Below are 13,512 nucleotides of genomic sequence, written 5' to 3'. Positions count from 1 at the left end.
ACAGAAATCAAACATGGACTGTTATAGGGTCACCTCCAATAAAAAAGAACATGCGTAAAGGCGACTTGGACTATAGAGGACAGAAATCCATTTAACAGTTCTAGAACCCATAGGCCACGACAATTTCATCTTTCTGTATTCCTTGCCTTGCTTTTTCAGGGGCCATTTTCCCACATTTAATTGTTTTGCATATGCTATTTTGTGCTCAACTGTCCTGTCCTTACTCCCAGGTCTCCCTGGTATTTACTGAGTGTGCATGCTTTCTGCCAAACTCCAGTAGGTCTAGTATTTCTGCTCCCTTAGGACTCGAGGCATGGATCTGAAGTAGTAGATACTCTGTGTCTGAATCCTGCCTTTCTGGTCTTCTGGGCTTACATTCTTTTTCCTTCTTCAGTGGTCCTTTTGTTATTGCAGCTGTGGATGACACAGGTGTCATTGTTTATCTTGAGTTTCATTTATAGTTAATTATTTCACGTTTACATCCCACTGGCACGCTTGTGAGAACGTTGCTCTGGGGCCAGTGTTGAAGTCCTCTGCTTGATTTTAGAGCGAATTTGGGCTGTGCTCTGGAAATTCTCATGAAAGAGCTTAATTGTTTCCAGTTACCAGTACCACCAGGACAACTCCCTCTTTTGGGTAAAGGTCAGAATGTACTTGAAAATAGAATTAAAAACCTCTCAAGGGGTGAATTCCATATTGTGGCAGTTAGCTGTTGAAGTCTTGGCTTGCCATAGTGATGCAGCTGCCCCAAGGCTACCCACTGAAATGAGTGGCTGATTGCCACAATGGCATGGGGCTGTTTTTTCTCTGCACACACCCTGGCGCCTCGATCACTGTGATAGGCGGCATCTCCTAATTATCCACAGTGGATAATCTGTTCCGGAAGGGAGCCATGAAGTGTTCCAGCCACAGGCTGCTTCCTGTTAGCCGCTTCTTATGTTCCTAGGCATTGTTTGTACAGGCAGCCTGAGCTCTGATAGTCAAGCTTATGCTCCTACCAGCCAAAGCAGAGTGTCCGTCTGGAAAGTAAATATACCACGTCAAGTGGGCAGTGAGGTTGCTCCAAGGGTTCAGGGTACCTGCTGCAAGCTCGGAGATGTGAGTTCATTCCCTGGGCCCCACATGGTGGGTGGAGGAGGGAGTTGACTCCCGCAAGTTGTCCTCTGATGTCCACATATTTTGTGGTATAAGTATACCTGCGCGCACGCGTGAACACACACACACACACACACACACACACACACACACACACAGAGTAAATAATAGTTAATAAAAAATATCACGATGAGGAAAAGCCTTATTTTTTATTTCAGAATCATGAAAGATATATAATTATATCTGCCAATATTTTGTCCAATAAATCGAGATAAATGAAAACTAGCATATTACAAATACAGATTTTTTTTTCTTTTCTAAGTGGGGAGGGTAAAGATAGAATTGGGGGGAGCATTAGAAACAGCTAAGTAGAGATGTTCCAGAATCTTCAGGCATGTGAAGAAGAGTTTTGTCACGTTTTCTCATGGAAACCGACAGAAATGCTGCAGCTTCTTCTCCCCTCGACCCCCACCCCCACCCCAATGCAGCAACTCTCAGATGCGTGAACTCTCAGAGCTTCAGATTAGGTCTGCAAATGAGGGGACAGAACTAGGCTGCTCTTCACAATTGAGTCAATGTTTAGGTGGAGCCTGCATCCAAATGAAACTACATTGTCTCCGGGCCTGATCTCAGTGGCAACCATGTCAAATCTCTGCAGAACCTTCCAGTAAGCACCAGGAGGTGTTGTAGACGGGGACCTTTGAAGTGCTGACTCGGATTTGAGACCCTTGCACTCAGGCTGAGAGTGAGGCAGCCCACGTGCGCATGTAGACAGAGCCTGCAGTTAGGCCTGGGAAGAGAGGAGTCATTTCCCAGCCTGGGGTGTGTCACTTCTGTACCTAATGTGTGTGTGTTCCATTACCTTGGGGCCTGCTCCTTCCCACACTGATGGCTCGTGTGCACTGGTCGGTCCCCTAAGAATGTCTCTGCTTCCTGTTAAAGGTGGTGCTCCCAACTACTACCCCAACAGCTTCAGCGCACCAGAGCAGCAGGGCTCGGCCCTGGAGCACCATAGCCAGTGCTCTGCAGATGTGAAGCGCTTCAACAGTGCTAATGAAGACAACGTCACTCAGGTAATGGCTTTATCAGCTCCTCGGTGGGCACTTGGCTGGTTTTCCCGTCAGACCTCATTACAGAGTCCATCAGTCTCATTATATAGCTCGGCTACTATATAGACCAGGCTGGCCTAGAACTCATACATACCACCCTCCTTACTTCTCTCTCCCAAGTGCTGGGACTGAAGGCTTATGTCCTCACGTCTCACTTTCTGTCTAGTGCATCTTGAATTGAATCCAAAGAAGACTTAGTGCTACCAGCGGATCAGTGTCCGTTGGCTGGAGCCACAGAGCTGTCATGCTACTCTGTCCATTTCAGACATGGGGACTCATCCTCGGTCGCCCAGCTTTATTGAAATGGTGAAGTTGGTGATGCTGGGGAAAATGATCTCCTGGGACTCTAAGAACTGGGCAAATGAGACATAAACATCCTGGCAGAGGAGCCCGTTTCCCAGGGACCCGGTCACCCAAGACAGCCTCTGAGGGCCGGGAAAACAGTTCTTTGCCTGCCTTGGGTGTGAATCCCAATCCTGGAAAACGCAGAACAGAGCTGGCAGCGAGAGGGTGTGGGGTTCCACTCAGGGCTCCTGGGCACCTGGCTCTGCTGTTCTGCAGGTGTTCCCTTCTGCTTTCCACTATTGGTTGCTTGTTGACCCCTGCCCCCAACTTCTGCTGCTTCTTGGCCACGCCCATGGCTGGCCGACCCACTCTCTTTTTCTGATGTTTTTCTTCTCAGCTTTTCTCTTTTTGAGCACCTTTCACTCTATTTTTGTCATAGTTGAGAGAGAATCTGATGGCTGTTTTTACCCCAGATTCATTCACTGACCCCAGATCACCCCACTGCTAGCTGCCCTGGGTCAGGTGCTCACCTGTTTCCAGTTATCTGCCCGGAGGGCTTTTCCAGTGGATGCTGTGGGAGGCTGTGTGTGGGCTGGGATGTGCTCAGTGTAACTTCCACCACACCCAGCCAAAGAAAGAGAAGGTAGTTGCTCTGGAGTCCTGAGTGGAAGTCTATAAAATCGATATTTAAATTTTTATTTTTATAAAATATTTTTATTTTCTCAGTTTAAAAATGTAGATTCCAAGTGAAATGTTTATAAATACATAAATGGATTCACTGTGAAGATGTTTTTGTTTGAAAGGTGTGCGAGTGTGTGTGTGCGCGCGCTATTTTATTGTCGTATAGAAAGCCCATTTAGGTAAGCCTTTTATAGTAAGGTTTTATTTTTAGAGGTGTGGGGACATCAAATGTATTGCAGTATAGCCTGGGCAATCAAGGGTTTGCTTGTATCAGGTCATGGTAGGTACAAGGCAAGCCTATACAACTCCTTTAGGAATGAGACTGTCGTTTGTACATGAAGGTTTGCTGGGTGAGCTTTATTATGGCCTTCCTCATTTTAGTGAGAGGTTTTATCATTATGTAGGACCATGTTTATAACTAGCCATGACACTGGTATCATGGGTTCAAAGCACAGTGTTGCAATAATAAAAGTCCTATAACCGATACCTAAGGAGGGAGCTTCATGTTCAGTTCCTTAAAAATGAGTCATGTGGCCTCTGGCTCAGAGGACTTGTTCATATCAGGCCTATCCTCTTGTGAAGAACATTGGAAAGACGGATTAAAAGCTTTGAAGAGGGACCGGAGAGATGGCTCAGTGGTTAAGAGCACTTCTTATTCTTGCAGAAGACCAGGGTTCAATTCCCAACATCCATATGTGGCTCACAACCATCTGAAACTTGAGTTTCACGGACTGTGACACCCTTGTCTGACCTCCTGGGCACAGGCAAGCATGTGGTGTGTATTCTAATACAGGCAGGGGAAACATTCATACACATAAAAGAGAATGAAGCAAGGGCTCATGGCAAAGCTCAGAAAAGCTGGAGGGAAAGAGTTGTGTATGCGCAGGTAGCCTGCTAACAGAATCCCTGAACCATTGACAGTCAGCACCTGTGAGAAGCTGGCTGCAGTGACCACTGGAAATGCTTCCAGAAACCCCTTTTAGGGCAACGAGACGGCTCAGTGGTTAAAGGCGCTTTCAGCCAAGCCTAACAAACGGAGTTTGATCCCTGGAATCCACATAGAAGAAAGAGCTGATACCACAAGTTGTCCTTTAACATCTACACATGTGCCATGGCATGCATATGTATGCACATGCTTGTGCATGCTAAGTAAATAAATAAATATAAAAGGATCATAGAGGGCTGCCTACCTCCTCCCCCTCCAGCTCTCCCTCCATCCCTGCCTGCCTCCTCCCTCCCTCCATAGACAGACTATATCAAATACTCTGGAAAGGTACTGCACTCAGCTGAACAGGCTACCTTTCCGTCCGCAGTGAAGGCGAGTCACAGTAGCAAGTAGAGCTATACGGGAAGTGTGTGCCCTGTGGGAGAGTGACCAATATTTCCCCCGTGAAGGGGTTATGCCTCCCAGGAGTTAAAGTTCAAGTTGTAGGTTTTGTGGGTTGCAGAAAGTTACATCTGGTCTCAACATAGCGCCGAGGACCAGGAAAGTGCACCATTTTGGAAATACTGCCCACCAGACTGAGCACACCCCTTGGAAGCAACTAAGTGGGAGCAACCAGTCCTGAGAAAATTGGACACACACACACACACACACACACACACACACACACACACACGTACACACATGCACACTTGCACGGATACACAGAGAAGAAAACCGGTTATAAGCTATTACTAACAAAAGAATTCAAAATAAATTAATTCAACACAAATGGCAGTTTTCATTAAAATTTTTCGGTGATTTTTAATTGTGCATTTCAAATGTAGACTCTTGGGTGCGTTTTATTCATGGTAAGATGGTGGTTTTGTCTTTTGCCCTCTTGCTGCTGAGCAGGTGCGGACATTCTATACGAAGGTGTTGAATGAGGAGGAGAGGAAACGCCTGTGTGAGAACATTGCCAACCACCTGAAAGATGCTCAGCTTTTCATTCAGAGGAAAGCGGTGAGTCTGGCTTTGCCAGCAAAGGGTGACACCTGCTGGCTCGTAGAGGCAGTGCAGCCGTGTGGGAGAACCCTAGCGTCAAAAAGCGGTTTCTCGGTTACCTGAGCTGAGATGACACTTTAGACAGAGTAGCAGTTCTCAGTCAAAGTCCGATTAGCTTGTCTCGGTGTTTTGTCTGGTTGACACACACCCTCATTTTTGTCTGGTTTTCCAGTGTGTAGAAATTCAGCTGAGTTTAGAGTGAATTCTTGGGTGTGCTGTTTAATTCAGCCGTAGTCCGTTCTGTGTGTGGTGGTCAGCAGTGGCTCTGCTCTCGTGTCCCTTAAGCTTTCAGAGGATGCCGGGTTTGAAGCCTGTGCCAAGGTTCATCACCATGAGTCTGTGACGACTCTTCAGACAGATAGAAATTTGCCTCTTTTCTAGAGTGAGTACCCAGCTATCCCCCAAAGCAGGCTGAGTCAAGGTGCTGAGATGTGTCTCATTGAGCTACCTGAAGCCCTCTCTCTGGCTTCTAGATTTTTGGTTTGTCCCAGAACATTCATTATGAACTGAGTACCCTTTCCGTCCCCATGTGTTAGTTGCTGCTACTCTGATCATAGGACCACTACCTGGAATGTTACAGAGCCCAGATCACGAACCAGCAAAGAGCCTGGTGGCTGCTCTGGGGGATGGGCAAGGCATGTTTTATCTCTCAGTCCTGAGGAGAGCAGGCAATGCATCCTTGGCAGACTCCTCACATATGCCAAAACTCTAAAGGCTGTTTGTTCCCGGTGCTCTGCCTCCTTTTCCCTGTCTGCTGGGGCTCACCCAGTGGCTGGGAATCCTTCATGGAGTTGCCTGGCATATGACAGTGTTGTACATCATATCAATGGAGGCAGTGCCAAGTCTGTCCTTTCCCACAGGTTACTGACTACTTAGGTATCCACCGTGGGGCCAGCTGTTTCCTGGCAGCTGGTACAGGTGTTGTACTCGGGTGTGTCTTCCCCATAAGACGCTGGTTGTTTGCTTTCTCCCTCAATAAGAGTTCCTGAACCTTTGGTGGTATTTAGTTTCTTACAATTCAGTTCAGCTGTGACAAGAGTCCCTGGAACTTGCTTCATCACCGGATTTAGGGGTGAACCCTGTAAGAACCCCTTCCACTTTAGATTCAAGCGAGATAGCTGGCACATGCACGTTCCGACTGCTGTCAGGGTGCACAGGATCCTCTGCCAAGTTTATTATTTGCTAAGATGGCTCACAGGACCCCCTTCTCCTGAACTCATCTCAGAACTCACCAATGGATGAGATGCACGAGCTTGATGTGGGAAGGAAGGGCGACCAGTTCTCATGTCTCTCAGCCATACCAGCCTCTCCACACCTACGGGGAGGCTCTGAGAGCCAGGTCATACAAGGGCTTTCATGGAAGTCTCCCTACATAGGTATGGCTGATCAGGTCATCAGCTATGACGTGACTGGACACCATCTGTAGGCTCAGGGTGGAATTGGACGTCCCACCCTCGAATCCTCTGCTCGTTGTATCTGGTCCCAGCTCTGTCCTGCAGCTCACCAGGATTTCCCATACCATCTCAGTGGCACACGGACGGCAGTAAATTCCATGGGCTTCAGGGATGGAGGATAAAGACCAGATGTGTTTCTATGAGACCACATAAGTGTAATTGTCTTGCTCATTTAGAGAGGGGGACATGGACACTCAGATAGGTGAAGTAGCTTCTCTGAGGCAGCTCAGCCCATAGACTGAAGAATTTATACTGGACCCCCAGGTCTTTCCCCAGAACCCAAAATGACCTGTTGAAATGTCCTTCCTCCCCTCCCCAACCAAGCACAAGACACTGGCAGTCCATCTAGGGGTGAGGAGATGCTAATGTGTATCTTCCTTTGACTCCAGGTCAAGAATTTCACTGACGTCCACCCTGACTACGGGGCCCGAGTCCAGGCTCTTCTGGACCAGTACAACTCCCAGAAGCCTAAGGTGAGCCCTGAGTGGTGTGGCTGGTAGAGGAGCCCGTGCTGGGCGGGTCAGATACAGCTGGGTTTCCACTGCCATTACTGCCTCAGTTCAGCTGTTGTGAGGTCTTTTCTTTGAGCCCTAAGGAACTTGCACAACACATACGCTTCATTTTAGCCCCACACAATATGAAATCATTCACGGTGAACTGATTTCTGAGTTGTTAAAAGAAATCCCAAGTGCCTAACTTGCTGGTCTCGTGTTCTCTTTCTTTGACCCAGAATGCAATTCACACCTACGTACAGGCCGGCTCTCACATAGCTGCCAAGGGAAAAGCTAACCTGTAAAGCACGGGTGCTCAGCCTCCTCAGCCTGCACTGAGGAGATCCCTCATGAAGCAGGGCACAAGCCTCACCAGTAATCATCGCTGGATGGAGTCTCCCCTGCTGAAGCGCAGACTCACGCTGACGTCTTTAAAACGATAATCCAAGCTTCTAGAGTGAATGATAGCCATGCTTTTGATGGCATTTCCCGAGGGGGAAATTAAAGATTAGGGCTTAGCAATCACTTAACAGAAACATGGATCTGCTTAGGACTTCTGTTTGGATTATTCATTTAAAATGATTACAAGAAAGGTTTTCTAGCCAGAAACATGATTTGATTAGATATGATATATGATAAAATCTTGGTGATTTTACTATAGTCTTATGTTACCTCACAGCCTGGTATATATACAACACACACACACACACACACACACACACACACACCAAAACACACATACACTATACACACACACACTAAAACACACATACACAACACACACATACACTACACACACAGAACACACAACACACACATACACACATAGACACACACACACACACACACACACACACACACACACACACACACACACATGAATGAAGGGATTATAAAGATGGCCCACCCAGAATTTTTTTTTTATTTTTCTAAGGTCCTTATAAGAAAAACCATACTTGGATCATGTCTTCCAAAAATAACTTTAGCACTGTTGAAACTTAATGTTTATTCCTGTGTAGTTGATCGGATTCCTTTTCCCCTTGAAATTATGTTTATGCTGATACACAGTGATTTCACATAGGGTGATTTGTATTTGCTTACATTTTTACAATAAAATGATCTTCATGGAAGGATGGTGTTTGATTTCTTTCAACTCTGTATAATGTGAAACACAAGTTTTGTCTGCTGTAACAGTGAAAGTGCCAGCAGCCAGAGGACTCCGTGCTGTCTGTCCATGGTGTTCGTCTTGGAATGACCTTCTGGCGCACCTAGTCAATGTCCTGAATTGAAAGTTCCTATATCCTTTGCTCATTAGCTTGCTTTTCAGGAGTCTGAAACCTCCGAGGGACTGGAGCAAGAGCTCACACCTTAACAACTTGCACTGCTCTTACAGAGGACTCTGAGGTCCCTGGCTGTCAGGAACAAACTGTCCTTTACCACCACTTCCCCCTGTATCTGAGCAGACATGAGACTGGTCTGCCTGTAGACACAGGAAGTAGGTCTACCTGTTTACACCCAATGCTGAGCCCTATTGGAGCAGGAGCTTACCATATACAGTTCTCTACAGTAAGTTTGTAAGATAAGCTCTAAAAAAAAATGAACACTGTGTGCTGGTAGGAAGGAGAAATATGTATATGAAATATGTATAATGTCAGGGAGTTAGGAGCTACTCTTCTGCCTTATAGTTTATTTTCTAACATAAGCTGGCAGTTAACAACCGTACGTTACAGCATGTTCTCTCCGTCTAACACAGTGGTTCTCAACCGTGGGTCATGACCATCAGACAATACGCGTTTTTGATAGTCGTAGGAACAGAGATACCGCTCAGTAGCAAAATTACAGTTAGGAAGTAGCAACAAGAATAAATTTATGGTTGGGAGTTCCTAAGACAATCAGGAATACGTGCTTTCCAATGGTTACGACCCATAGGTTGAGAACTGCTGGCCTAATACTTTGAAGTATCTTCTGTTTTTCTGTGGAAACGTCTTGTTGTGGGATGATGTCACAGGTGAGGCAGGTACAAGATAGAAGGAGGCCTGTCATTGGACGAGAAGGAAGGATGGGCGGGAGAAAAGTTTGAAGGAAGAGGAGGACTGGAACAGAGAGCAAGAAGAAGAGGAGGGACAGGGAGAGAAGCCATGGCAGGACAATATGGCAGGTGATGTTAAGATTCTGCTCTGTGTATTTACAGGTCGATATTGTTCTTAAGGGATGGATGGTACTGGGCTTTGTATGTTTAGGTGGGCAATTATATCTTATCAATTGGGCCAAAGGTTATTGTGTTGTGTGTTCTTTTATGTGACAGTTTGAGTGTAGGAAAGTGTGAGGTAGCTGGAGACACTGGGCCACCGCCGAGGAGTTTGATGTGTTTCCACCAAGACATCTAGCAGATATCTTGGGGCACTGTGGTGCTGAACCTAGCAGGGTAAAAGACAACTATACTTTTTTTATTTTTTATATTTTTGCAACAACATCTTGTGACTTTTAAAGATAGAGACACTGATGAGGTTCACTTCCCTCATTAGGTTTTGTTTCCTGTCTCGTTATGGCGTGCTGAGGTTACACCCTAAGAGCTGCACAGCTGAATACCTAAGGAGGATGTAGAGAGGGACACTATACATCAGTGGCCACACACCGTCGTGGTCACTATGCTGTCCAGTGGCTTCAAACAACAGTCGTGGTGTGTTGGCCCTGGGCCTGGTTGGTCGGATCCAGGCTGGTGTCACCTGGGGACAGTTTGGTTAGTATGGCTATGTCACGTGTCTCTACTCTGCTGAGACCTATAGTGCTGGTGGAATCAGGAATGTAATCTGGGTTGTAGGAGCGCCTCTCCCACCTTCACATCATGCCCACTGGTAGTTCTCTGGTGAGGCAGAGGGTGTAGAATGAGGAGATTTGCTGTGTGGAGAGGATCTGAGTTAATGTACTGATTAGCACTCCACCAGAGGACTCTCCCTGCTCCCATTCTACACCCCTGGGACCTTCCATCCCTTGACTGAGCCTTCTCACTGTTTGTCCCCTCTCCACATCCACCTTCCCTTCCATTCTGAGGCAGTTTTTACTTTCTTTTGCTTGTTTTTTTTATTTTTTATTTATTTTTTTGAGTGTGGGTGTCCCCATGTGCTCCTATGTACAAGTGTGCATGTGGTACACATGTCGAGATCAGAGGACAATTGGTCCTCTTTCTGCTGCAGGGGACCCAGTGATTGGCCTCGGCTTTTCAGGCTTGTGGCAAGTGCCTTTATCCACAGACGCCATTGCTCTGGTCTAGAAATAAGTTTTACAGTTTGGCTGTTTCTTGACTTCTCAGGTCATGAAAGGATCACAGGCTCAGAGAGACAAAAGGTGAAAAGCCTCTGAGCTTTGAAGGATGGGAAGGGTAAACATGAACGGATTTTAAAAGTTACAATGAATTTTAAACAAACGTAAGGCACCACATATCAGCACTCTAATGACTTGCTGGGAAGCCATACTGCAGGTCCATATTAGTGGAAGTGTGTTTTTCTCTCATTCTACTGATTAAGCAAATTTGGTATTGTCTGGTATTTTGATCTTTTCTTATTTCTCGTTGGCATTGTTTACATAGAATAGTGCCTTAGACGATATAATCCCATTTTCTGTCCTTAGATGAAGTCTAACCTGGGCTACATCTTTACATAGGACACCTGCTTCCAAGAGTGTGGTGGGCTGAATGCTGGAACTCCCAAACGTACATCCTGGAAACTGAATGTGCCCTTATTTGGCAAAGAGGTTTTTTTCCCAATATTTATTCATTTAGTGTGTGTGTGTGTGTGTGTGTGTGTGTGTGTGTGTGTGTGTGTGTGTACATATACACTGTAGCTGTCTTTTGGCACACCAGAAGAGGGCATCAGATCTCATTACAGATGGTCGTGCGCCATCATGTGGTTGCTGGGAATTGAACTCAGGGCTTCTGAAAGAACAGTCAGTGCTCCCAACCGCTGAGCCATCTCTCCAGCCTTGGCAAAGAGTTTTTGCAGACATCTTTAGGTTATGGATTGCAAGGTGGGAACCTCCTGATAATCCAGGCAGGCACTCCAGGTGACAGTGTAGAGAGGAGAGAAGCAGCAGTGTCTGCAAAAAGCCGGGCCTAGACCTCTGTAGCCTCTAGCCAAGGTAGTCACCAGGAGCTACAGAAATGATGGTGACTTGTAGAGAAATTTAATCCAGCAACATGGCTACTTTGGCTGGAATACAGAGACACCTTTAATCCCAGGAGACAAAAGTAAGCAGATCTCTGAGTTCAAGGCCAGCCTGGGATAGACAAGTTGCAGGTAAAGAAAAGCTTAGGTCCAGGTGTACATGCCTTTCATCCCAGCACTTAGGAGACAGAGGCATGTGGATCTCTGAGTTCAAGTCAGTTGGTTCAGTGCAGTTCAGAGCTAAGGAGCTGGGAGTCAGTCATTTGAGTTCAGTGAGTTGGGAGTCAGTGCCGTGAGTGCAGTGCAGTGGAGTTGAATTCATTCATGAGTTCATAAAGCTCAGTGCAGGTCAGCAGAGGCAATTGAAACCAGAGAATGAGAAGGAATCAAAAGATTAGAACAAATTGCCAGAGTTAGTTTGAGGCCAAGTAGAACAATTAGGTGAGAAACTGAGAGAAGCCAGATTGAATCAGTCAGCTTGGTGAGGAGTTTGGGCCAGAACAGCTGAATTGAATCAGCCAGCCAGAGTTCAGAAAGAACCAGACTGGGTGAGCTTATGCAGTGGAAAGCCTCCGAGATGACAATTACATTAAGTGTAATTAATCAGACAAATAAAATCTACTTTTACAGTGGCTCTGTTCCTACAGCCTATGGATTTAGTGTGGCTGTGGGGGTGCCTTGACTTCTGGTCTCCAGCCTTGTCAGGACTCACTGTTCACTGCTTTTGTCTTAAGCCTCTGACTTTGACAGGTTGTCATGGGCAGCCTGAGAACGGACAGTGTGGTTGCTCTGATGGTTTTGTAAACTTAAAGTTTTATAGGCAGCTGAGGGGTTATTTCGGTCTCTAGGTTGTTTGGTGAGCTGCCTTGTGTTAGCGGAGAAGCGTCTCTTAGCCATGTGGTACGGCTCACTGTGGCCTGTTCTGTCCACCTCAGGCCTCACCCTCATCCTCTTCTTGGCTCTGCCATGAGTTGGACGAAGTCTGAAAGCTCTCAGTTAGCATGTACCCCTTGGATAATCCCTTCTTTCAGTTGACTTGGGGCTTTGTTTCAGGCCATTAACATGGTACTTGGCTCCAAGAGCACAGGCTCCAAATGTAAAATGGTGGAAAAATCAAAAGCCAAAACCAACGTGAACAACAGCTGACCTCATCACAGCTAAGAGGTGGGAAGAGGAGACCAAGTGCCTGTCCCAAGTGCAGCTTCAGCTCCGTTTCAAGAAATTTATGCCAAAAAGGACTGCAAGTCTGTGGTTCAGATCTGTTTGGTTTTACTGAAAGAAGTTTTCATTGTTGTTGGTTGTGTGTGTGTGTGTGTGTGTGTGTGTGTGTGTGTGTGTGTCTAATTTCTAAATAAGACAATTCCCACCAAGAAATAATGTACAACTTTAAAAGAAGCGAAGTACAACACAAACACCATGAACTTAAAACAAAAATGAATTTATTGGGGTCGGAGAGTGTGGTGGTAAAAAAGAAAAGCAGAGCGATCCGTTCAGTGATGGCGTACCGGGAAGTCGCTCTCTCACTAGTTCTGCTCCATGGGGCCATAGGAACTAGCACTAATGTATCTCAGCGGCTCTATGCTGCCCCCCAGGTACCCTGCCCCGGGTGGTCCACGGGCTGTTCCAGCGTGGCCCCTCACCACACTGCTTTCCTTTCACCCACAGTTCTCTTGGCCGGTTGTTACCACGCCAGGCATGCACATCCCTGTTCTGTGGCGGGCTTGGTGTGTCCCGCCACCATACCTTCTCTTGAACTCAATTAAGTCACCACATGAAAGAACACACCACACAACAACCTCTGGTCCAATTGATAGGATATAATTTGCCCATCTAGACAGCACAAAATCCTGTACACACCCATCTCTTTAAAATGTTCATAATAATCTGTATCTATGCACAGAGAAGAATCTTAATATCTGCTGCCAAGTTCTCCCAGCTCGGGCTCCTTCTCCTCTTTCTAAAACTTTTCTCCCGCCCATCCTTCCTTCTTGTCCAATGAGAGGCCTCGTTCTATCATATCTGCCTCCCTGCATAATGACATCAACCTACAGGAGAGACAGCTCAGCAGTGAAGAGCACTACAGGTTGATCGTGCAGAGGATCTGAGTTCCATTGGACGCACCTACAAGGCTGCTCACAACCATCCATACCAGTTCCAGGGAATCTGACCCCTATGGGCACCGGGCATGCATTCGGTCCATCTACTTGCAGTCAAGACACTCATACACATTAAATAATATAACTCTACAAA

The 13,512-nt window shown here is 46.4% G+C and overlaps 1 protein-coding gene across 1 annotated transcript in view; it reads left to right on the top strand.

Annotated features, from left to right (window-relative positions):
* The window catches only part of Cat (catalase), a 32,187-nt gene extending 23,955 nt beyond the window's left edge, over positions 1-8,232 (top strand). The window contains exons 10-13 of the mRNA NM_012520.2: positions 2,038-2,168; positions 5,008-5,115; positions 7,001-7,084; positions 7,342-8,232. Coding sequence (NP_036652.1) covers positions 2,038-2,168; positions 5,008-5,115; positions 7,001-7,084; positions 7,342-7,407 — 389 coding nt within the window. The 3' untranslated portion in view covers positions 7,408-8,232. The remainder of the gene's footprint in view (positions 1-2,037; positions 2,169-5,007; positions 5,116-7,000; positions 7,085-7,341) is intronic.
* The last annotated feature ends 5,280 nt before the right edge of the window (positions 8,233-13,512 follow it).

The sequence above is a fragment of the Rattus norvegicus genome, chromosome 3 (assembly GCF_036323735.1).
Source record: "Rattus norvegicus strain BN/NHsdMcwi chromosome 3, GRCr8, whole genome shotgun sequence".
Taxonomy (NCBI): Eukaryota; Metazoa; Chordata; class Mammalia; order Rodentia; family Muridae; genus Rattus; species Rattus norvegicus.
Note: the sequence above shows the minus strand (reverse complement) of the source record. Positions and strands in the feature narration are given on the sequence as shown.